The sequence below is a fragment of the Lissotriton vulgaris genome, chromosome 1_2 (assembly GCF_964263255.1).
Source record: "Lissotriton vulgaris chromosome 1_2, aLisVul1.2, whole genome shotgun sequence".
Classification (NCBI taxonomy): Eukaryota; Metazoa; Chordata; class Amphibia; order Caudata; family Salamandridae; genus Lissotriton; species Lissotriton vulgaris.
In genome coordinates this window covers 194,807,458-194,834,225 of record NC_141686.1, presented here as the reverse complement: position 1 = coordinate 194,834,225, position 26,768 = coordinate 194,807,458, and the positions used below count along the sequence as shown (strand labels likewise).

Genomic DNA, 26,768 nt, shown 5'->3' with positions numbered 1-26,768 from the left:
TATTTGTGCTATAAATACAAAGCCTACATCCACTACTGTCAATACCAAACTAACATTCAATAAGAAACTTTATAAGAATCCACCACAGAGAACTCAACCATTCTGTTTTAGATGTGGTTCTAAAGCTCATATAGGAAACAATCCTAACAGCCCTACCTTAGGGAAAAAATTTACTAAAAGTTAAAAGTTCTACATAGACCTTGAAAATGTCCGAAGTGTCACTAGTGCTTTGTCAACCAACAGAGTGAATATTTCCAATATTGCTTTGGAAACTGATGATACTCAAGATTGTACTTCTCAATTTTCGAATTTGATAGTCCCTCTTGAAGTTCCTGATGGTGATGACAACACACCTATTAAGGGGACATTAAATGACATTTCTATTAATGGAATAACAATTTTAGCAATGGCAGACTCGGGAGCTCCTATAACTATTTTAGCAGACATCACATTTTATACATTTTGGCCTGCTACATTCAACTTACTTGAACCCAACATAAATCCTAAAGCATTCGGAGAACAAGATATTGATCTCATCGGATATTTTGAAATGTTTGGTAGATCCATTAGAACGAAGATCTATGTGGCTATCAAAGGTAGAGATATCATTGATTGGAAAGACCTTGCTAAACTAGGTATTATTTTACGACCTGGACAAGACCCACTAATAATTTTAGGTGATTTGCCTTCTTCGATTTTAGCTATTGTTGAGTGTTTAACTAAACTTTACCCTGATGTATTCAAAGATGTGTTTGGCGCAGTCAAAGGTTATGAACACAAAATAATTTTGAAAGAGAATGCTGTTCCCATAATACGCAAAGTCAGACCGGTACCAATTTATATTAGAGATGACTTAAAAGCATTACTCAACCTTCAGTCTCAAGGTATCGTTGCCCCAATAGATTCCTCACAATGGATTTCTCCGGTAGTTTTACTGAAGAAAAGCAACGGAGATCTAAGGCTTTGTGTGGATCTAAGATCTGTAAATCAAAATATCCTGGTGAATTATCACCCTTTTCCCATTATACAAGAAATGATAGCTAACATAGAGAAGTCTAACAAATTTTCAACCAAAGACCTCCACTCTGCCTATCATTAAATTCCACTTTCTCCCGATTGCCAAGCACTTACTGCTTTTGTGACACCATTTGGTACTTTCAAATACCTTAAACTTTCTTTTGGCCTCGCATCTGCTGCGAGTGTATTCCAAAAGCTAATGGACAGTCTTTTTAGCAAATTCACTCAAGTACAGGCTTTTCAAGATGACATCTTAATTCACACTGAAACAGAAAAGAAACATTTATAAATACTTAAAGTTTTAAAAACCTTGCAAGATAAAGGAATGACGGTCAAAGCCAACAAATGCAAACTACTTGTTAATGAGGTTGAATATTTAGGCCACACCATATCCAACAAAGGCATCAAACCCAAATTTTCCAACATGGAAGCTATTCAAAATGCTCCACACCTGTATGATACAGATACGTTAAGGTCCTTCTTAGGACTTTGTGAATATTATGCTAGGTTCGTACCTGGTTATGCGCAACTTGTACAACCATTAAAAGATCTACTTAAAAATGCAGTAAAATTTGATTGGAATGACATTTTAAGTAATGTTTTTAGGAAAATCAAGTCTCTTGTCATTAGTGCTCCTGCATTACGACCTTTTGTTTCTAATGGCAAGTCTTTTGTATCTGTAGATGCTAGTCAGAAGGGTCTAGGAGCAGTATTTGGTCAATGGGTTGATAACAAAGAAAATACCATTGCCTTTGCATCCTGTGCTCTTACACCAACTGAAAGCAACTACAGTTCAATTGAACGAGAGGCTCTGGCCATTGTTTGGGCGGTTCAGAAAATTAATACCTATATTTGGGGCCATCATTGTGATATATTTACAGATCATAAACCTTTGGTATCGTTCCTTTCTGGGAATGGTCTAGGTAAGTCTTCAGCAAGGTTAGTAAGACCTCTATCAAAATTACACAAATATAATCTCATTGTTAAATACATTCAAAGAGGAAAAAATATCCGAGCAGGTTGTCTTTCTTGCATTCCATTACCTGATTGCATTGAAGGGGAAACTGATGTTAACAAAGATTGAGATGTTGGTATTATTGATGTGATTTCCAAGTTTCAAGGTGCCATATCACAAGAAGAGTGATTGTCAGCCATGGAAGCAGCAAAACTCTTAAACAAGTGGAGAAGTTCATTAAGAGCAAATGGCCTAATAGTAAAAACTCAAGTAATGAAATTAGACGATTTGATCAAATAAGTTAACAATTCTCTTTTGAAAATGGTATTTGCATCAGGAATGGGTTATTTGTACCTCCCACATCCCTTAAAAGCAAAATTATTAACATCGGACATGAAGGTCACTAAGGTATCTCTGCGATCTGCAAAAGAATTAAAGATATTTATTGGTGGCCAGGAATTGATAAACGGGTTGCTACTTTCATTGATAAATGTCCCAGTTGTGTAATTTCAGATAAACACTGGAAAACCCACAAAAAAACTTTATTGCCAGTTCCATTCCCAGATTCCCCTTGGGAAAAAATTGCACTGGACTTTTCCGGGCCATTCAACCTCCTACCTTTAGACAAAAGATACTGCTTAGTGGTCACTGATTATTACTCCAAATGGATATATTATTCTTTTATGCAAGCAGCTAATTCAACTGTTGTAATTTCGTTTCTCCAAAGGTTGTTCAATATTGAGGGTACCCCTAATTGTATTATTACTGACAATGGCAAACATTTTCTATCTGATTCAGTCACCAATTTTATAGTAAGTCATGATATTAAACATTGTCAAGTTGCTTTATATAGTCCTTCTTCTAATGGACTTGTGGAGAGAGCAAATCGATTCATCATTGAAGGAAACTACTTTAGCAGTTAATGCTGATGTAGGTGATTTTCTGCAAGGGAAAAATTGGGCCTATTTAACAACACCTCACTCAACTACATGTGTTTTGCCTTTTAAAGCTCTTAGAGGCAGGGAAGCTAGCACCAAACGTGTATCTAAATGGTTTTCTAATTTATTGACTGGTTCCAAATTAGTCAATAAAAGGAATACCCTTATAGATACACAAGTCATCAAGAATAGAGTTACTGACAAACCATTCTTACAATAGTGTTCATGTTTCATTCTGCCCTGACATCAAGGCTAATGATTGGGTTCTCGTCAAAAAACCAAACAAAATCTCTAAAGGTCTATTTAAGTTTACATTACCTGTTTGGGTTATCAGAATCACCAAATCCTCTGTTCAATTAGAGAATAAAAGTTGGTGGAATAAAAACAATGTTGTGAAAGTTAAAGATGATCAGGTAAACATTTTCAATGAAGTTTATGCCAACAGAATGGATAAAAATGACAATGATTTTACTTTTAGACCTGGTTTCGATACTTTCAATCATTCAAATGACTCTAATTTTATTGATCCTTCACAACATTCCACTAATGTTTCTCCTAGGTGTTCTGTTAGTCCATCTGCCATGCCATCTGTATGTGGTCATCGCAATTGCAGAATACCTGTCAGATTCAATGATTATGTATTATATATATTTTTTTTTATAAGGGGGGGTATGTAGTAAGTATTCTTTTAGCAATGTACCTTTAAATATTAGAATGTTCCTCATAGAATTCGGTCGTGTCATTCAGAACCTTATTGTGTTAGATATTACCTGCACACCTACCTTCATACAGCTCTGGCTGTGGGCTCCTGTATCTCCTTTACATATTATTAAATATAGAAGCTCTTTACTACAATCAAGACTGCTTCACTCGTCTTTGTAACCCCTACTACAATTTTGATAATAGACTTATGATGATAATAGACTTATGTTGTAAAAAATGAAGAATACCAGATAGAGCAAATAGTTTTCTCTCTTGGTGATTAAACTGCGACTCAGCTTGAGGTGAACGTGTCATAATAGTCATTGCACTTTTCAAATTACAGCCATGTAATTTAAGTGGAGAAGTGTGGCTCACTGGTTAGAGGAGGCAGTCCTGGAAGCAGACGTCAGCCCGGGACCAGGGTTCAATTTCCGGCTCGGCGGGGTCTTGAGTCCTAAAATGTCCATGGACTTGACAATTCTCGCTCGGGTGCCTACTCGATTCACGGGTTCACACTCTGCGACTCTGGGCAATAGCTTGCTTAATCTCCACAACGGCCCCTCGAGGCGGGATGCCTGGCTTTCACCTTGCGGATACCCTGCCGGGGTTATCTCACAGGGGAATACCAGGACGGGTTCCCTAAGCAAGCGCTTAGAAACCGCTTGGTGATTTGCGCTATATAAATTCCTGTACATTTACATTTACAAGTACATCATTAATAAACAAAGAATAAAATCTTAAAAAATTGAACCAATTGAGTGAGCCAGTTATTTCTATTTTATATGCATGTGTTTTGTTAGTAGTGTGTTAATAGAAACCTTTGATCTAAGTAAACAAATTATCTATCACAGACTTCTTAGCTGCATGTAGTTGTACAAGGAGAGTTACTACTTCCTATCCGAAGCTGCAAGAGTTGAAGCCTGTGAGCTCTGGGTCACAGAGTCACTAACAATAAGAGTGCTGTGGCTGCACCTTTCTAGTAAGGCTGTACTGCAGTGATCAGACTGGTGCCGAAGGGAAACAAGCATTTGCAATGCAATTGGTCACGCCTTTGGGACCTTATATGTATTTAGCTATGTAGCACATTAGCCTGGGTGCTGAAACATCTACTGTTCTTTAACATGGAGGGAAAGAAAGGACCAAACTGCGTGACACTCTAGGTATTGGAACATATGGAGAGAAATATTGCCTTTCAGCTGGAAATGGTATAGTCCAAAGCTCTTTTTTTAAATAGGGCTTAGAAGTGTTAACTAGCGCTCTCCTTCCGCTGTGAATGCTGCCCAAGGCACCACCGCATGTCATGTTGTAAAACCTGTTTCAGCCATCCCTAATGTTTTAGCCAACAGCACATTGATTTTTGGGCTAGTAGTTTCAGTTTTACCTTAACTTTTAGGTGGGTTAATATGCACAAGGGCGTTGCTACAACAAGTGCAGCAGGTGTAATGTCGCTGGGACCCAGAGCCTTGAAAGACCCACTGAACCCTGATAACTGGTGTATTTTACTACCCCAACAAAACTTAAAGAGGTAATTTTCCTTGCTTGCACCAGGGCCCTTGGCATCCTTGCTACGCTATGAATATGCAAATCTAATGTGTTAGCAGTCACGGGTCAATTGCCCGCATGACGAAACACGTGTAAGTTGTTTTTTTCTTTGATGACATCCTTCTGAAGAAGAAGGTTCAAATATACTTCGCCCTAAAAGAAACCGTCCACTTATGTCTACCTTGTTTTATTCTTTGCTTTTACATGTGTTTCTTGAAAACAGACATTCATTTATATTTACACCAACGTGTGCACAGGACTTTTGTTGTATTTACTGAGTGGGCCCTTGCCACTCATCAGGGGTTATTGGGGTTTCCTCTCACCTTGTAGAACTGCACTATCTTTTGTTGTATATTGCCTGAACTCACCGCTACCAGGTAGGGTGCCATTCTTCCTGCATACTCAAAACCCTACACAGAACTCTCATTAGCTTCCAAACCATCGATAGAATCATTCTAAAGATTGCAAAACCAGAATGCCAGAATGTGCTAGAACCCTAACAAATGCAACAACATCATCACCATAACATTGAAAGCATCTGTGGACACAAGGATCTAGTTCTAGGTCCTGGGTTCTGTCCACAAAAGCTTCAGTGGGAATTTCTCTGAGTAGTCAGTCTCTAGCCCCCACTCTTCCACAACCAGGAACCTTCAGTAACACACAGATCGCCATCTAATGACCATCCAACTAGCCTCAGAATGGAGGCAGATCTCTGGAAGTCCAAGAGACTGGACTATTGAAAGTTCTGAACCACAACTTGAGAGTCGACTCAATCAACATGCGGTGCAGACAAAACACGTTTGAAAGCATAACTTTTCAAACTTTCCAGCACTTGAGACTTCTACGCTGCAAGGGACGGATTGCTCAAGTTTCTCTAGTTCATGCGTAGCTTGGAGTGCAATTCCAGGTTTTTTTCTTTGCATTCTTGAACTCATACTTTTCTTTATTCCATTATAAAATCAGCACTACATGGCCAAAAATGCACAGAAAAAAATGGATTTGCTGCTCATACACATAGAAAACCTGACAGCTCTTACCTGGGTCATCAGTGAATATTAGAAAAGGTTCTGCTTCGACGATCATACTCCGACCTTTCAACCTATCTAAACACTAGATCAAATGGCAGACACGCAGCACGCCATAAAACTCTTAGATAAGTAACTAAACAAATTGTAACGATAGACTCAAAAATTTGAGAATGGTAAGTGATGATGGTTTAAAAATATAGGACCGGATGGCGTGAATGTCACTTGGTAGCTATGAAGTGACCTGCCTGTGACACAAGACTACAACAGGGTGCTTCCCACTTAAGATCCATCTCATTCACAAGGAGTCCCAGAACTCTCAACGATTAAGTTGAAATCGCCCTGAACTCTGAGAAACTCTACCGAGCTAGTGACGACTTTGACCGCAAATACTTATTGAGAGAATTTTTGCACTTTTTTCAAAACCTTTTTTCATTGTAATTTCTGTACAATACCGGTGTTTTCAAATAATGTGGAATATGCCTTTACACTGCACAACAGATGAATTACAACTGCAGGGCTCGTGCGTTCGAATCCCTACCAGTCCAGGATGAACTTGTGATGAATAAATGCTTGCGGGCTGTGTCTTAGACTTTCCTTCATCCTTAAGACGGGGTCTCCGTGCCCCTACTGGCAGGCCCCAGCCCCTATCGTAGTCCACAATGGAGTTGCACTCGTTCATATTGGTGAAGCCCATTCTCCACAGGGAGGCGTACTAGCGGCACATGGTCAGACCAGGCAGCAGGCAGGCGACGGGCTGGGATGCAACGTGAGCGGGAAGGCACGGGCCCTTCACAAGTCTGTCCCGGGACACTAACTGATGCGACCCCGACAACAGCACTAAGCAGGCCGCCCCACCCTGAGCACCGCAGGCTAGGCGACACCTGAGCTCTCACCCTGCAGCTGCCTGGGCGAGGAAGCGTGTCAGGTTGCACTGCACCCCCTGCCGGCCCGGCGCTTAACCGGTACCTGGCCAGGTGGGGCTTGCAGAACAGTTGTACTTTTCGCACTCCAATCGGAAACGGTCCTTTTTCGACCCCCGCCCACACACTTTAAAGCAGACGGTACATAAAGGTGAGATTCAAGGCTTTTGCGGCGTAGTAACAGAAAAACCAAGTATTTGCAATGCAGTAGGACTCGGATTTATGCGATTTATGCGATACCAATTACATTGCAAACGGAAGTGCGGGTGGGCGAGAAGTCAAGAACAACGAGAGTGCGCGGCAGGGGGTGCACAGGAAGAAACTAGTGCTCACAATCTAAACAAAACATACTGTGCAACACTCAAAGTAAAGAGGCCAATAGCCATGGAAGGATACAAATTACGACATGGCCGTCATAAGGAGGTCCTAACAAGCCTAAAACCAATTGGAAGGCAGCATTTAGGAACTAAGCCAATGAAAAAGATTGGCAGAGAGTGGGTGGAGCATCCACAGAGCTTCCACTCCATACTCCATAAGCACTCTTGCAAAGGGAGCAGCGCATGCGCGCTGCCGCTATAGGCTCGACCTAAAAGGAAGGGCAACTTTTAGACTTTTATCCGCAAAGAGAAACAAAACCCTTAGATAGACAGTCTAAGCATACATACTTGATATGATGTATGTGCTGTGTTCTTTAAATTGAATGCTTTAAAAGATACCTACTCTTGCATGACCCCAGCAGCCTCACATTTCATGATTCACTAACTAATACAAACCTCGTATGCTCCTGTGTTTCTGCACACTTCGCAGATCTTTCCTGTCTTTGTTGCACATTCACTGTTTAACGTGGCACTGTTTGAACTGCCTGTTGATACACTGGTTTTGCTAGAAATATATGGATCCTAGACTAGAGGCGGAGTCCGGTATCTGTTGCTATGACGTGAGAGTGCGCAGATGTGAAAGGTGTAAGAAAGTGGCTCTATATATACTGGACTACAATAAAGTACAGTGTGTGTATAGAGTCCAGCAACCCCAGGGATATAACAGAGGTTAAAGTCAGAACTGACCTTACTCTCCAAAGTGGTAGCTTGGTCGAGCAGTAAGGTAGTTCCAGAGGACAGTGTAAAGCCTTTGTTGTACACACTCAGCCAGCAAAAGGTTTCACACACTCAAGGACTGAACTCCAGGCCAATTGTTGTTATATCCTCAGATATTGTTGTTTTATTTTTAGAGCCAACAGTTATAAAAATATACTTTTCTAATTATGAGTACTCTCAGGAAAATACTTTGCAAAGGAGCAATAAAGTTTGTGCACACAATAATTACAGTATAGATAGTAAGCAACACAGTTCTGATTCACACTCTAGCATTGAGCTCAATGGGTTTTTCTCAGATAAGTACAGTTGATTACTATAGGGATTACTTTGGTAGGTCCAGGACTAAATCCTGGATTCAGTCCTGGGGTCTAAGCTGAAACCAGATTAGCAAAAACAGTTTAGTTAGGGCGGCGTACAGCCAGTGCACACATCTACCTGGAGGGAACAAAGCTAGAGGCCGTGCCCAACTTTAAGTACTTGGGCTTCTACTTTGATAATCGACAAAGCCACCAGCAGCAAATGTCGTACATCACTCCGAGATCAAGCTCACTTTCATTTGCTTTCAGATCTCTGGCTAAAAAGCTCACAGGGCCATCATATAAACCTCTACTGGCAACAATAAAAGCAAAAGTTCTTCCAACCCTGTCATATGGCAGTGCACGATTGCATGGGAAAGATGCGGATCTGCTTAACTAAATGCAGACAGCCATCTTTAAATCCACCTTCCAAATACAACAGGGAGCCTCACCAGCTCAGATGAGGTTAGAATTTGGAATAACAAATGAAATACTGGGAAGAAAGTATGCAAATATCAAGTACTGGTATACACTGAAACAGAATACGTCAGCCTCGGAATTGCACCAAGCACTATGGGAAGAAATAAGATCTGATGTTAAGCCCCCATACAATCAGTATCTTGAAAAGGCCATAACTGAGACTGGAACAAGGAAACTTTGGGATCTCAACCTGCCTTACACGGCGTTCAAACATGCTGTAAACCAGTCGACAAAATTCCACTCTCTCTTACTTGATAAAGCTACGTTTAGCACCAGAAAACACGCATGGATGGTCATATCAAATTACAAAACACTTGTAGCAGCCCCATACTTAACAATCACATTCCCAGCTCACAGAAAACAGAAATTAATGCGACTTTGTTTGGGGAAATTTCCATCGATTATGGACCAACCAAGCTGGGTGCACGACGGACCCAAAATCTGCAGACTATGCGGGAGGAGCACTGAGGACTTCATTCATCTTGTCTGTATCTGCCCGAATCTAGCTCAAGCTCGAATCTCTCTTTTAAAAAAAGTCTATGAACGAGCGGGGCATAAGAACGTGCAGATCTTCAATTATGGCAACCTTGAACCCAGCAGACACGCGATTGAACTGCCTACTATTAAAGTTCCTTGCAGCCCAGTCCCAAGCGCTAAAACAAACCTTAGCACCATGTCCACAAAAGGATAACACGACAGTGGTAGCTAGGGGAGAGGGCTCTCCGGAACTTAACAGAGAAAAAAACCAAGAACTCCGGAACTAAGCTAGACAGATTGTATTCTAATTAAACTGTATTCTATTTTAAATAACAAGCTCTATCTTAGAATGAGAATGTTTTAGAACCTATTAACAGATATTGCACCCAAAAATTAAGAAATTTTAAACGCACTAGTCGATTCTTTTAAAATGTATTGTTGTGGTTTTAATTAACTGAAACAATAAAAAATTTCATTTCAGTTTAGTTACTGTAGTGAATTTTCATGAATATAAAGCTGTTTTAAATGTTCACTCTTAGAAACTTTTCAATGGAAATCTGGTAATGTTATTCAATGGGAGAAAATTCAGGTTGCAGATAAAGTACGATCGCGTTACGTTTGTAACCCAGCACTAGTCTCCTAGGGCCAGCACTGGGGGCTTAACTCAAAACAGGTAGGTAATTGCATTTCAGTATTTCGTACGATTTTTAACCTCATGCGCGCGGGCCGTTTTCCCGCTGTGCGCTGAGTTTTTAAAAAACCCGCGTTACATGACGAGCTCAGCTCGTCATGAGCGTACGACAGGCGTAACTCAAGACGAGCTGAGCTCGTCATGAGCGTCGACGGGGTTAAAGAATATTTGCAGTTTTCAAAAGTAGACACTTAAAAGAAATTTCATAGAAAAGCAGACAATGGGTTCCTATGGAGAAAATACAGATTACTAGTAAACCCGCTAGGGATTACTTTTGCGGTTCAGTAATGGGCTGAAAGGTACAGTGCTGGCTTCTCCCCTGATCCCAGGTGAGTACTTCGGAATTCGGACTATGGCTGATTTTATAGGAATATTTCCATTTTTCAAAACTTCACACTTAAAAAAGAAAATTTTCGAGTAAAAATGGGTCAATGTTATCCAGTGAGTACTTGGTTGATGAAGTTAAGGTTCTGGGCATAGACTCAGGGTTCCCCCAGGGTCAAGTCAGTACAGTTAGTTCAGTCCCAGCTGCAGAGGGGCGGCCGGGTGTAGAGGTAGGTATATCCAATGAGGGAAAGGGGGCCTTCTGTTGGTGGCTGCTGGCTAGCAGACCACACAGCTCTGGGAGCTGGGCTCCTGGTCACTTGCTCAGGGCAAGGGGGGAAGTAGGATAGGAAAAAGAGGTCACAGCCAGCGGCACTCGGGGGCCTGGGTGCACGGTGCTTTTCAGCCGTCGGGCGCTCAATGTTATCCAATGAGTATCTTGAAAAGAGAACAAAAGCTGCAGGCTCGGGGACATGGACTCTCCAGGGGGGACCAGCATTTCGGGAGATAAGTTGGGATCTGGGAGCACAGGTAGGTACCCCACAGGGTACAGGGGGCTGTAGGGCGCCGGGTGCAGGGGTGTCGTTGGGTGTCGGAAAAGCTTACCCTCGGCTGGTCGCGGTTGGGGTGGCCCCTGGTTCTGAGGCTGCAGGCGTCAGCAGGTTCCTCGAGGAGGGTCTTTGGGCACTGGACTTCGGGTCCCATTTTCCGGGGGGACGTCCTCGTGGTCTTTGTTCGGGTTGGCATGGGCTCGGCTGGTGCAGAGTGAGCTGGTCCCGAGCTTCCTGGTGGGCACCAGGTGGGTTGTTGCAGCAGAGCCTCTGCTGATGGGAGTCCTAATCTTCAAGAGGGTCAAGGCAGGCAGGTCCTCTGGGTGTCCCAATGTTGCTGTCCGCGGGGGTCGCCGGGTTTAGGCAGGAGCAGGTTCCAGGATCAACAGGCCAGTAGGGCTGGGGCCAAGTCATTTGTTGTTGTCCTGTTGTTAGCAGCTGCACAGCGGGTCTTCTTCTTGATCTTTCTTCTTTTTGGTATCGAGATCTGAGGAAGGAAGGTTCAGGGAGCCCCTATATACTAAATTTAGGGGCGTTACAGGTAGGGCAAGGGCAGAGGCCAATGGGTCCCTGTCCTGGGGTGAGTACACCCCCTAACCTGCTCCTTTCTTGTGGGAGGGGGGCAGGAGCCTAGCTGGGATTGGGCAGGGCTCTCCATCTGCAAGATGGCCGGAGCGCTGGGTCGTGCTTCACCTCGCCTCCTCCATCTGAGGGGTGGAGTTGGCAAAGATTGGCACACCCCCCCCCCTCCTGACGTAGTTTTTCCCACCAGTCTTCCCGCCAGAATGGGGGTAGAACCAGTGGGGGTCAGTTGCTGGTTACAGCAAACGGTCTGGAGAAGCTCTCGGAGGCGGCATGCCTTTGAAGCTTCCCCCTGTCCATTCTGGGGGAGGAGACATAGCACCTCGCCCAGGATGTGCATTGTTGCCGGCCCAGGAGAACGGGGGACTCTCCACCCAGGAGTCCAGTAACATGTCTGCTGGGTGGCGCCTCTGCAGCCACTCAGCCCAGACATGGATTGTAGGTTCGGGTTTTGGAGGGAATCTCTAAAATGCCCTCTCGTACATTTTTCCCACACTGGTATCAGTGCAGGTTTAATGTGCTGAGAAGTTTGGTACCAAACTTGTCAGTCTTGAGTGTAGCGATTATGGTGCAGTGGAGTTCGTAATGACAAACTCCCAGCACCATATACTCTTAAATGGCATCACTGAACTTACAGTGCCCAGGAATGGCCCTGGATACTGTAGGGGCACAGGGCTCGTGCACCTGTGTCGTGCACCTGTGTCCTCACCTTTAGAGGGGTGACTGAACTATGCCACTGCAGTGGGGTCTGTGGGCATGGCACACAGGGATGTGTGCCATGTCGACTCTTGTTTTAGTTCTGAACTTAGGTGCTCAGCCTGCAAAGGCAGTGTGTAGGTGCCAGGGTACAAGGCCCTTGAGGGTGGCACAATAAGTGCTGCAGCCCTCAGGGGTTTTCTATGGTCACCATGCCCTGGGTACCTAAGGTACCCAAGGTACAATTTACTAGGGGCTGACAGGGGGCTAGAGATGCCAATTGGGTCTTTTGTTTCAGCATAGTTTTAGGGAAGGAACACAGGCCCTGGGTACCTGGTTGGCAGGAACCCAAGGCAAACTCAGTCCAAGCACATCAGCAGTTCAGAAAAACTTAGGGCATACCAATGCAAAAAAGATGGCACTTTCTCACAAAAGGTTATGTCAGAAATATAGCACCTTCACCTACACCTGATTTCCCTCAATCTTTTGGAAAGAAACCAGGAGGTGGATGGGGAGTTGGAAGCTCTACAGGCTAAAAATACTGAGAATATGCAAATGTATTCGCCGTTCCATACACCTGACAGCTCCATTTCCGCCTGGTATTACTCATACGCAAGAAGCATGCTGTGCTCGCTTTTGCACATCTGTCCAGTAAGTGCTCCGATGTCAAGTGCATCAACTGCTTTGCCAGGGAGTCCCGCCTTTCAACAATTGGCATGGGGCATTCTGTATCCTATCGGCACATAGTTTCCATGATGTGCCAGGAAGCTATGTGATGTCTTCTGAAAGCTAGGGCTGGCTAAAGCGGTCACTTGTAACTTACTTGTGGGTCACCTGGCAGCAATGTTTTAGGGTGCATATGCAACCATGCTCACGTGAATATGCTCTGCAACAGTTTAGGAATTAAACATAACTTGATGAATGAACCTACATGGACTGAGACAGAACAAATGTTACTGTGTTCTGTGGAGAGGTCAGAGGAGTTCGCACTAGAGGCCCACCACTCCCCAGGGGTGTTAGTCGTGTCTCATGTGAAGCAACTGGGACATCAGTTTGACCCACATTAAGAGGCATGCACACATATGTTTATACAACTCCATCGTTCAATTTCAGCATTTTAGGTTTGAGGGCCACAGCACAAGAGAGAGCAAACCTGCATGTTTTCAAATTCCCTGACTGCCTCTGCCTTCCGGTACAAGGTCTGCTCTCACACACAGGCAGCGCGTGCAAGTGCTCTATGGCCAACTACACACTGTGTACATACCACTCAGAACACAGCCTGTACCCCCTAAACTCTTTACTGAAATCGTTAGTCTGTCTTGCCGTAAAGGCCTTACTACTTACTTCTCAAGGGCCAACATCCAGATTTTATTAGGGGGCAACACTATTATTTCTACTAGAAATTTGGTGTGGTGTAATGAGCCCTATCTTTGGAGAGTTATTCTCCTGTGAATGTGAAAGCTGCTATTTTGGGCGAGGAGGGTCTTGCCAGTAACGGTCCATCTCTCTGACTTGTTCGGTGTGAGAGAGGGGTGCCCTCAGTCATGTCACTGGAGGTAAATAAGTGGAAGCTACTCCCATAAGTGATGGAAGCAGTTTCCTCTAGTTTGAGCTCTCCTTTTAGGAAATTGTCTGTTATTTGGCATACACTTCCCTCTGAATGGTGGTCAGTTGAGTGCCTTCGAGTTCGTTTTTTCCTTTGGTCTGCTTTACACATTTCCACTGAACCCGCGTCTGTCCAAAGTTCTGTGGGACCTGCAGAAGGATTGTGCACAGTGACTTCTGATCGCTCCAGACTGGGCAAGGAGGATCTGGCCATCTGGTGGCTGTCACTATTTGCAGCGTCTTTCCTTCCCCCAAAGATCGGACCTACTCTTGCAGAAGGATGATCAGGTCCTCTTCCCCGATTCCCTGAACCCTAGCTGCACACATGAAGGGAAGACCGTGCTAGTGCATCTTCAAGTTTTTTTGTCACGCCTGTCAGAAAATCTGTTACCAAGCCACAGGCCCTGTACAGTGTAATTCACAAGGTATGAATAATTGTACAACTTTCTTGTCTCATGTCCTGAGTTTTGCATTTTACCCTTCACAGTAGGAATTAATGTTTTTCTGTCATTTCTGGAGCTAAAAAAGGGTGAAGCAGTGACCAAACCCATTAGTTTGTATTGGGTCATCCTTTGCAGCAAGATATACTAATCCGGGAAAGATTCTCTGGATGACATTCATGCTTATTCCACTAGGAACTGGCAGCTTCTACTGCTCTTTCCAGAGGTGTCCTAGTTGCCGACATCTGCCCGGCAGCTGTGTGGTCATCCTTTAATACATTTGTAAAGTGCTACCACCTCAGATCTTAGATCTGCAGTTTTGAATACTTAGTCAAGTTATATTGTATGGTTTAATAGGTGAGGCTCTATTACCCAGTCCCACCTCCCTGAGGGCTAGTGCTTTAGAACTTTTTCATGAGGTGAGGAGTCGGCAGGCAGGTGTACCCATAGGAGGAAGTTGTTAATTACCTTTGCTAATAATGTTTCTGGTGGATAAATAATTTTCTTGCCGATTGCTTAATGTCCTCCCTCTTCCCAAAGACATAGTGCTGTGATTCATGAGATTCCAAGGTATGCACATATGTTTTTTGTTAATTATTTCTCTGTCATGGCTGTCTTAGTTCCTCTGTCTGCCTTGATGGGGCACTGAAAAAGCACCAGGAATTGACACTTCGGACGGGTTGGCACCTGATCTACTCCAGGAATATTATCTAGAAGAGAGTTGTGGTTGCAGCCACTTGGCACCTCCTGGTGGTGCTGGAGAATTACTGCTTGGAAAGAGTGATGCAGATCAGTCTGAAGTGTGGGAGGAGTATTCATAAGGTGATTAATATGAGGGAAGACTATGTATTCACCAAACACTTTGCTCACTTGTTGTTTGTGAGCCCTGGAAGACAACACCTGTATCTAGCCAGACTGCTAAACCTTGGGGAATTCTGCCTATGGGCCACATCTGAAAGAGACACTTTAGTGATAGATTCCTTACCTTTGAATTACCCCCAGGCGTCAGACTGGATCCGTTAAGTTTTCGTCAGCAATACCCCTGGGCGTCGGAAGGTGGCGTTGTGCGGCTCCGTGTCCATCGTAGGCATCGTGATCGCTGGGATGACGTTGCCGCAGCTACTTGGACGCAGTCCTCGCTTCCATTCTTTCTTTTTCCGCACCAGCAAGCACAGATCCGGAGAGAGCGACACCCCTAGTCAATTTTTGACTGAGTTTTTGGGGACTTTTGTCTGTCTTTTTTTAGTCTAGCGACTCCTGGTGCTGTAGGGATGCCCGGTTTCAAATCTTGCGAAGTTTGTCCCTGCATGATGTCGGTGACGGATCCGCACTGCAAGTGACTTTACTGCCTGGGGCATGACCACGACCCCACATCGTGCCCCGACTGCCGGACCATGGCTCCGAAAACTTTGTGGGAGCTGTCCCGAAAGTTGCTTGAGGCCCGGGAGTCGACTACGCGCCATTCAAGGTCCCGGTCCCGTGGAAGGTCGAGGGACCGGTCGCAGAGCCGTCACCATCATTTGAGGAAGTCTTCGCACTCGGGGTCAGGTAAGACAAAGCACCGTCTATCTTCGCCTTCCTCTAGCCTGCGCGCGACATGCCTGAGGGTGCGGGTGGTGCTGCCCCCGCAGCTCCGGAGGAGCCTACGCAGTTGCTGACGGTCTACTCGCCTTTCCCGGGTCCGTCTGCGACTCTGGCGCAGCTGCAGGACTTTCTGTCAGCCATGGCTCAGCTATTTGGCCCGTCGAGCCCTGCCGGCGTGCCTTCGGGCCCCGCGGGTTCGACTGGGGTTCTTCGCCTCTCTTTGTTGATGGCCCTGGCATCATCATCTCCTGTCCCAGTGCAGTGAGACCCCAAGGATCCATGCATGGATCCCAGCTGATGTCGGTTGAGCTAGTACGACCTCCACATACGTCGACGTATACGGCAACCCCGCTGGCGTCACCCCGGCTTCCACACCGACATGAAGACTGTGCCGGACCAGTGTTGATCAATGCCGATTCCGACACCAATGGGGAATTTATATCCCATTTTCCATCCTTCTCCTTCTTTCCCGCCTGCCCAGCTGGTTACTGAGGATGGGAGGACTGGGAGGGGTTTGAAGACCCTCTCGCAGCCCAAGTATGCCCAGATCTCGGAGGGCACTGCATGACAATTGCAGAGGTGGCTCACAAACCAGCATCGGGTCAGCGTCTCTCCTGGGATGGGGTTGCCACATGGGAGAGGCGAAGATCAGAGGCCTCTGGTCTCCGGCGGAGTCAACTCCATATCAACCTTCTGGCGTTTCGGGCGATCCTACTTGCACTGAAGGCATTTCTTCCGTCTGTTAAGGGGAGAGTAGTGCAGGTGTTTACAGACAACACCACCGCCATGTGGTACTGCAACAAGCAAGGCAGGATGGGGTTGTGGACCTGATGTCAGGAGGTGCTGCGTCTCTGGACATGCCTGGAACATCAAGGCATTTCCTTGGTGATTCAACACTTGGTAGGTTATTTGAATGCCAGGGCGGACTTATTCAGGTGCATGATCATGAATGGCCTCCTCACTCTGAGGTGGCGCAAGGTCTCTTTCAACAGTGGGGAGAGCCTTGGTTAGATCCATTCACCGCCGAAAAGAGCGCACAATGGCAGCAGTTCTGTGCATTGGAATTTCCAAGGTAGCACTCGCTCAGCGACGTTTTTCGTCACGAGTAGAGTTGCGGTCTATTGTACGCCTTTCCGCCTATACCACTTCTATCCAGGGTGCTGAAGATCAGGCGCGACCGGGCCGTAGTCATTCTTGTGGCCCGGCCTGGGCTCGAAAAGTTTGGAATCCTGAGCTACTCAGTATGAGCGTGGATCCCCCGATCCGACTGCCTCTTCTGGAGAATTTTCAGTTGCAGCAGCATTGCAGGGTCCTCCGCTCAAACCTTTCCAGCCTCCACCTCCTTGCATGGAGATTGAGCTGTGACAGTTGATTCCATTTGACTTGCCTCCTGAAGTCTGTGATATCATTCTGGCAGCCAGGCGTCCCTCCACTAAATCGGTATACACCTGCAGGTGGAACACATTTGTGGCATGGTGCTCAGCAAAAGCTGTAGATCCCCTTTCTGCCCCTCTTTCAGAAGTCCTTTTGTTCCTTCTTTCTTTGGCCCGGCACGGCTCTGCTCTGGGCACTATTAAGGGCTACCTTTCTACAATTTCGGCCTTTCTCAGGCTCCCTGATCAGCCCTCTCTTTTTAAGTCCCCTGTCAGTAGATTTCTCAAAGGCATTACTCACCTTTTCCCTCCTGTTCCTTTTGTGATGCCGCAGTGGGACTTGAATCTGGTGCTTACCTATTGGATGTGCGCTCCCCCCTTTTGGCTGCTTCTCAACTGTCCTCTTCACTTATTAACTTTGAAGATTGCTTTCCTGGTTGCCATCACCTCCGCTAGGGGCCTGAGTGAGCTCCAGGCTCTTTCCTGTAAACATCCTTTTCTGTCCGTTCATCCGGACTAAGTTGTGCTCCACACTCGTCCTTCCCTTTTGCCAAAGGTTGTTACTGCCTTCCATATCGGGCAAACTGTCACCTTCCCCACTTTCTTTCTGCACCCTTCCAGAGAGAAAGAGAGGCTCCACTGTCTGGACCCAAAATGTGCGCTTTCATTTTACCCGAATCGCATACAACAGTTCCTGGTGGATGACCAGCTCTTTATTGGCTACGTAGGCGATCAAGAAAGGCCGGGCTGTACACAAGAGAACTATCTCCCACTGGGTCGTCTTGAGTATAAAAGCCTGTTATTCTCTGGCTAAAAAGGAGCCTCTGGTGGGGCTGCACGTCCATTCTACCAGGCCAACAGCAGCTACAACTGCATTGGGACGTGGTGTCCCTCTGCAAAACATCGGTCAGGCAGATATGTGAGCCTCGCTGCACACTTTTACTAAGCATTATTGCCTTAACAGCCAAGTCTGAAGAGAGGCCTTCTTTGGTAGTTCTGTTCTATGTGACTTTCGGTGTGATCTTGGTTTGCAGACCCACCACCGGGGTTGATATTGCTAGGGTATCTATTCTAAGGTAAGGAATCAATCGCTAACTTGTCTCTTTCAGATGCACAAGTTACTTTCCTTCGGTAACGATATATCTGTAAGAGTCATTAGTTAGTAATAGATTCCTTACTGTCCCACCCATCCTCCCCATTCTGCAAACTTATTTCTAGGGTTAAGGTCATCCCTTTCAGGGCCCTAGTTTCAATGCACCAGTGGTCAGTATCTTGCATCGCTTTGCGTTCCTGGCGCGGATAGTCGTGTACTACAGAACTGACGTCTGCTCACGAGGGCGGCGTCTAAGTAGCTGCCGTGACGTCCTCCCGGCGATCACAACGTCTACGACTGACGTAAAGCCGCACGACACCACCATCCGACGCGCAAGGGTACTGCTGGCAAAAACTTTCCGGATCCAATCCGAAGACCCGGGGTAATTCTAAGGTAAGGAATCTATCACTAACTAATGTCTCTTGCAGATCTATCGTTACCGAAGGTAAGTAACTTGTGCTTTAATACACACAGTGCTTCTCATAAAATAAAGCACACTGTAGAGCACAGGTCATGATCATTCAGCAGGACAAATGGCTTCTATCTATCCAAGGATGTAGCAAAAATTGATAAATTGTATGTCACCAGCACTTGAGTGAATTCACCGAGCAATGTTCAAGAACCAAAACGCATGCCTCAGCTCTCAAAGGTGTTTACGGTTTTAGTCTGTCATTTGATTGTGTGATTTATTTCAAGCTTCGTACAGAACTCTGTTACTCAAAAGGTTTCCAGGTAAATCGGGCATGACAAAGGATGCCTCCCAGTGAAACAAACAGAGCCTTCATTTGTTTCCTGAAATGTGCTGAACTCTTCTAAGGTTACAAGGAGATGGGAAGATTGTTCCAGATTCCAGTAGCAAAATCTGGGAAAGAGAACAGCAAATGTCAGATCTCTGGAATATAGGAATATAGAGAGCAGCAGCAATAGAGACTGAAATAATTGTTGGGTTTACAGAATAAGCAGTAGCAAATAGATAATAATGATGGTTGCAAATGTAGCTTTATGAGAGAGGGAGAAACTGAGGAGGGACAATCAAGATGGTAAATAAGGCTTAGTCCTTATTCTAAACCATCTCCATCTGGTTGATTAGATAATTCACCAAAAGTTCTCTTCTTTCCATCTCAATCAAACTATTGAGTTGCCAGTTTTCTTTACCAATGCAGAATCATTAGCTCAAAGGGCACTACACACCTTAAATGTTGAAACTGCTTATACTAAGTCATATTGACAGAATAGAATCATTTAGGAAAACACAACTATTCATAGCTTTCTCGAAGGTAGGCTTATGCTATACTCAAAGCAGGTATTTGTAGGTGGGTAGTCTGATGCATTCAAGCTTGCTGTGCCGAAACAAGAGAGCCGCACCATTTCCCCACGGGCACATTCTACTATGAAGAATGGCATCAATGGCTTTCTTCGGGAACATTCTTAAAGTAGACATTTGTAAAGTTGCTAATTTGGCAACTCCACATACATTTACCAAACACTACTGTGTGATGGCCTTGTACGCCAGCAGGCACATGTAGGACAAGCTGTACTAAGAAATGTATTCCAAACATCTGCAGCACCCAGTGACTAGCCACTGCATGGATTGAACTGCTTAACAGTCTATGCACAGCACGCGTATCTACAGTCACCCGTGATATGGATGGATTATGTCCAAATAGTTTCCTCTTGGACAATCATTTTCTTAACTTAACTCTCCGCTTCCTTTTTGGTTCAACTGGAAGTATTTCGAATCAGTGAAACAGCTGCTAGTAAATGTGTGGTTAAGAAGTGGATCAAATGTTACCTGGGGAAGGAGAGAAGTGATCAGTCTCATGTTGTATTCAGAAAAATGCAATATGGTAATAAATGTATAGTAGTTACAGAAAGTAGCAGTGCGTTACAGTCAAAGGGCTATTACTTCAAGAAACTATTTGGTTCTTGGCAAATCATACTCTCATTTTTCCTCTGTACACTGATGCCACTGTATGCCAGCTCTTTGAAACAGGCTTAATGAAAGAAATAAACACCAAGAGCATACTCCAAGGACAGGCTATGTGTTTTAAGCTACACCCTAATTACATAGGCCACACCCCTTTAAGATACCCTCCAGTTTTTTTCATCCCATGATTAAAAGTGCCAGGGAACTAAAATGCATAACAGTCCTGCAGTGCCTTTGAGCGAAAAGTAGGACGGATGCAATTAACAGGACAAACCTGCTAAATGTAGGTTGGTTGGCCACTTTTCTTCAACCTCCACGTCATCCGTACTTCATCTAGGTGTTTTCTCCTCCCTTGTGGAAGCTCTAGAAATCATACGTAATTGTAATTACCAACCACATGATACTTATGTGTTTTACATTCTTGAAAAAACTCAGAGCCCTGACCAAGCTTTTAGTGAGTTGCCTGAATAAAAAATGCCAAATAAATGGGGATGCTAAATGTTGTCTTTTCCAATTTGTAATCCTACTGGCTATGTGCTTCATGCTGCTTAGGCAAGGTTTTGTCCATCTTCTGGTTGTGATCGTTGAGTATCTGGACAGGTTTGATTACTGAATGATTTCTCCTTTCTTCCCAGTAACAAGAACCCTGCCCAGCCATCCAGCCCTCTCATTGAGCATGCTCCAGACTGCAGAAAGTATGGTATGTACTCAGATTGGTCTGGAACACTAATAGCGGGCAGGCCCACTGACATGTATAGATTTTCCAGTCAAGTCAAACTAGAGAAGAGGAGAGATGGTGGAGTCGCCTCTGTTTTTTTGGCTGTGCAAATTGCATTATGAGCTTGAGCTGTTATAGTTAAGTGTCGGAACACCTTTCAGAGGACCACATGGCAAGCAGGAGGTTCCGAGCCCAATGAGGGGGTGGAGGGTTAGGGAAGGGGTGATGCCTTTAACTTCTGATGTCCCGGGCTTAGACAGGTCCTGAGTAACTGGGCCATTTCAATCCCGTCAAGCACTTTGCTGTCTGTGGTAGCGCCGCCAAAGGCAGGTGATAGTCCTACACGGACTCATAACTCAACACCGCACAGTAGCAACAATAAAATGATTGTCCAGCTAAATGCTAGGTTTTATTACTATGTAATCATTATTATAAATTCATAAAACTTGCATGACGCACTAAATAATCAATACAACACTCTTAAGGTCGGTGTGCCAATGCATTCTGGGGCATAATACCCAAGTGCTCTTTCTTTTCTAATAGAGGCCGTTATTCTCTATTCGAATAATGGAGGTGACTTCCAGATATGACCCATGCTATCACCAACAATCCCAAAGTCTGCTTTGCCTTAAGAGTTCACCAACGCCTCTGCGCTAAATTAGTGCAATTGTAATTGTAAATTGGTACTTACAGAGCGCACAGCTAGCTACTCAATAGAGTGTCACCGGCACTGTAAGACCTCAAGGCAGACACTGACAGGGTAATTCTTCAGCGGGACACAAGGCCTCAGAACATTCATACCTGAGATGGAGGCGGCCAGCGTACCAGGGAGGTCCGGGGTGCCCCTTAGCGAGCTCCATTCTCCCCTCTCTGCCGGGCCATGGTCTTGCCTCAACATTGCATCAGGGCTCCTCAGTCCAGGATGGCCCGCATTGGTATCGTATGTCCTCTATATATGTCAACAAGACCTGACATACTAGGAACAGTATATTATAGTTCAAAGTACCAGGGGTACATATTCTTCAAAACGCTACCCTGACAGGACAGTACAATAGTTACTTGCCTGTATGTCCCACTGTTCACAGTTTTCACTACACATAGTCATGTACCACAGTAAAAAAGACCGTGTGCGAAAAATGTGTAAGAGAGTGGGAATGCACCTCACGTTAGTAACACCAAGTGGGCTGTTGGCATAGATTTACCAGTATGCCCACACTTGTCATCATCGATAACTTTCCACTCAAAAGAAAAGGTGAAAGAGTGAAGGTGAAAGGATTCCTCCAAGGTGAGAAATCAAGGAGAACAAAGTCAGTGAAAAGACGGCACTATCAGTTCAAGACTGAGTGCCCCTATGTCCCAAAAAAAAAATAAAGTGAGGAGATGCAATCCTCAATTTAAAAAAAGTACTGCTTACTTGCGCAGGAAACTTTATTCAATGCAGTAGGCGTCCTCAGATAAAAACTGCATCTATATGGCCATTCACACAAATACAGGCCAACATGTTTCGTTGCCTACTGTCATTCCGGCAACTTCATCAGGGCTAACATGGGACCATTCACCCCTTCGCTTATTGGTCACTCTAACCTGTGGTAAAATGACAAAAAACAAATTATAATATACAACGTGCCAAGTGTAAATATAAACATCTCTAAGATAGCGCTCACTCCAAATGTATATGAAAATGTGTAATATAGAATTACCGCATGGCTGCTGTAGTCCTTTTACCTGCACACCACCGCCAGGGACTCCGCGCCAAAAGTTTGCGGTCCCAATTGTAATTGCCAACGTCAGTCTCACCTAAAATCAGGACAGGCCATACATTGAAGTTCTTGCCCTGCTCAAGGTAATTTCCCCTCTAACTCTAATGCCCTCGTATGCCAACAGCACATTTGTTGGGATAACTGATTACTAAATCAGTTTTACTACAATTATTCTTTAAATAAGGCAATCCATTACCTACCCATGTTACGTCTTAATGAATGCACGCATCTGCCACGCTGAGCCGGCAGTCTTCAAACGCCCTATTTTGAACTCCGGTAAATACAAAACAAAGAAGGTACCCCGTGTCTCACCGGAGGTGACCAGTGTCTCAACCTCCCCATCTCCCTTCTCAAAACACCTCTAAGGGTTCACTCCTTCCCTCTTAGCGCACCAGCTGCGTGTGTACTCGCTCAGTCCCGATAATCCCAAGCTGGACACAAGCGTTGGTTTATCCAGAGCCCGGAGGTCACGCCCCCGTAAGTCTGAGCCCCGAATGTCAATTCCGCTACGGCTCATGCGTGGTTTCCTAAGCACACACTCTGATGCAATATTCTTGTCCCTCATTAACGTAACTCCTAAAGTGACTCACTTTTAAAAAAACAAAAAAAAACTTTCACATCGAGTCAAGAGCAAACCACGATGTAGGCATGCAATTAAAGGGATACTTGTTTATATTTCTATCTCTTGTCAATCATCCAACTTAAACACCTGAATCGCCACACTTTCCTCAAACTGCATAAACGGCCCAAACACATGTTTTAACCTCATCTATATCCTAAACTTCTTTTTGTCGGGAAAAAAATTAATTCTGGAAAAAAAAATTCCTCTCACATAGTGAGTCACAGGGCAGATTTTTCCGACTTTCAGGGTGAAAGAAGAGTAGTCATAAAGTTAAAAAATCTGTCCAAGAAAAATCCTCTGAGTTCAAAGACTGTGTTGACACAAATCTTCATATTTATACAGGGACTTCTCCCACTCCTACAGTCAATAGTCACCACTCTCCTAAAGGACCCTTCCCCTCCACCGAAGGATGTATGTCCTCTCACAGCTCCAGTAGCAATCGCTAATCAGGGGCGGCCTTAGGCATGTGCAAGCTGTGCACCTGCACAGGGCCACCAAACCCCAGGGGCCACCACGCCAATATATATATCCTTAATATAATAATCCTCTGAGGATGGATACATATTTGCGTGGCCGCCCCAGGCAGAGATTTGGCAGCCTCCGGCTCTGTTCCACTTCCAAACACCCTGACCGCCCCCTCTTCACTGGCCTCTGAGCTCTTCCGGGGCCCCCGACCTACGCTCCCTGCCCATGGCCGCCATGAGCCTAGAGCCGCCCCTGCGCTAATTGTTCTCTACAGCTCCCTTGGCACAATGAATCAGCGCTATGGCCCAGTCTCTGTGGTGCCCACCTACATGCACACAGGGGTCACTGACCACAGCACTCCCATGGTCGACGGGCTGCACTTCACAGTGGCCCCCTCCAGGTACACTGGGTTACTGACTACAGTTCTCACACATCAGGTCAATGTCCTTACATTCTGCAGGATCGGGCAGACAACCCTCATTCCTACAACAGCCCCGATTGGACTGGGTTTCTCACACTTAGGTCACTGGGGTATACTGGATAGGATCTCATCTGGGCTTCACTCCCTCCAGGCACTCTCTCACGGAGCTATCTGATTTTGGCCGGTCATAGCAGTCTGACAGAAGTCTGGTACACCAAGCTCAGAGCAGGTAGTTTTGACTTCCTGGGTGATGTCCCCTTAGTTGGCAGGGTAACTGACAGACCTTGTTCCCCAGTCCTGTTTCCAGCAGTAAGAAATCTTGACGATCCTCCCTCTTCTGTAAAGACTGTGCTGTTCAACAAAGTATGGGGCACATGCTCCCGTATTTATACTCTAAATCAAGACACATCTTTGACACCTACAAGAGTACCTACAAATCTGCCCTCAGACACTACTGACCTCAAGTCAGAGCCACCAAATGCTCTGTGCTCACCACCTGCTTCGAAAGCAGCACCAACAGTGACAATGAGGTTTTTCTATGCTGAAAGACTTCACCTCTCCGGCAGCAAGCTCCACCAGTGTACCCTCTCTAAGGACCTCCGAACCAAGCTGTCCCTATTCATCAGCAACAAGATCACCAGCTTCTACAAAAACCTCAAATCCCCGCCCCCACGGACCCTTGAAGCCCTCCTGCCCCTGCATACTTCCACAGATATCCTCAGTTAGCGCCATTGTTTTCAACTCTTATATGATCCCACTCGCCTGCATCATCTGCGCCCATAGAGTCAACATCATATCCTATGCTGACGACATCCACCTCATATTCTTCCTTCCGGCTAAATGCCAACCGGACCAATGCCAAGATGGCCGCCAGGTAGGAGCTCTTCTTCAGAGCTCCCGGGTATCTATCCCTGATAACCCTGCCATCCACCTCGCGCTGCAGCACTCTACAGAAACACTACAAGCTGCGATCCCGGAGCAACAAGTTTTGAGTTTCCAGATATTGGGCTTACCTATTTCGATGATCTCTGGGAGAGGGTTGACGCTTTCCCTCCGTCGCCGACCATCTTGGCTGCCACTCGCGGAGTCACAACTGTGCCCTACTGTGAAGCGGACCCTCAATTGCTACCAGAGGGACCGTCCAACAAAACTTCACTGGTGCCCTGGTGAGGAGCTGTCCGCGCTCGCCGTGACGTCCTCATCCAGAGTGGATACCGATGCGGAGCCCGCCCTCCGCCCGCATGTGATGCAGAGTCTGGTGCCGGTGTTTCAGCCTGCCTCTGATACCTGTTGAGACCGTCCTCCGCCTGCCTACATGCCGAGCTTTGAGCATTTAAAAAAATGTGTGCCCGATATTTGATGCCAGCTTGAGCCTGCCTCCCGCCTGCCTGTGGTGCTGTGTGGGACTGGCGTTGGATGCCGGTGTCGAGCCTACCTACTGCCCTCTCAACATACTCTACTGAATGTGACCTGGTAAACCCCCAACCGGGCCTGGGCATATGTCTAACAGCCCTTGCACTTGCTTTTAGCTGCTCATTCAGATGGGCCATCTGGGCTCGGCTGCACTTTCCATAAGCAAACCTTGATAGTAGGGCAGACCTGCGTATATATTTCACGACGCAAACCGAACGGTGGGGGGGCAATCCCATTACTCTCCCCAGCATGGCAGAGCCCTGCCTAACCTCCACGGGGGATAATTACTACACCGTTATCTATCCTCCTAATCTCTCCAAATCCGCATCCAAATCCCTTAAACACTCCATCCTGAAAAGTCATCCCGAGACCCTGATATCTGACCATCGTCTCTGCGTTAACCAGCGCACCGTCATCAACGACCTCATCTTCTATACCAGGAAAACATCCCTCTGGCGCAATGCCTTCTCGAGCCTCCTAAAAGAACATGAAGCCAAGAACATCCCTCACTGAAAAAAACTCTCAATCACTCCATCTGCAACCCTGCGTGCTGATCTTACCATCAGATTATACAACATTTGCATTATCTTAATTTCAAGGGCCTCCCAAAGACCTCATCAAATTTGCAGACCTCTTCACCATCCATAAAAACACCGGAAGGATACGGTGTGGAGGTCTGCCGGATTGCGGGCCGTGTGTAAGTGAGAGCACCTAAGATAGAGGGGTGTGTAGGTCTGCCGGATTGCGGACCGGGTATAAATGAGAGCACTGGGACTGCAGGCCCATGTGTGTAGGCGCGCCGGATTGCGTGTCGAGTGAGCACTGAGGGAGATCAGTGCGTAAGGGTATATAATCAGACCTGCCCCAGGGTAGACCAGTCTGGGCCGAAGTGGCCGCGAGACTAGTAGGTGTGAATAGGATATTGTAGAAAACCAATGCATGTTTATTGCTATTTTCCCCATCCTTAGGTACGAGATGTACATACATATATCTATACCCATTGTAAATACGTTCTAAGGAGGGAGGTGGTTACGTTCCGGCTGGGTTAGAGAGG

The 26,768-nt window shown here is 45.6% G+C and overlaps 1 protein-coding gene across 1 annotated transcript in view; it reads left to right on the top strand.

The window, feature by feature from the left end:
- PNLDC1 (PARN like ribonuclease domain containing exonuclease 1) overlaps positions 1–26,768 on the top strand; it is a 338,277-nt gene that overhangs the window by 185,890 nt on the left and 125,619 nt on the right. Inside the window, exon 13 of the mRNA XM_086953672.1 lies at positions 20,951–21,015. Within this exon, the coding sequence (XP_086809798.1) occupies positions 20,951–21,015 (65 nt within the window). The remainder of the gene's footprint in view (positions 1–20,950; positions 21,016–26,768) is intronic.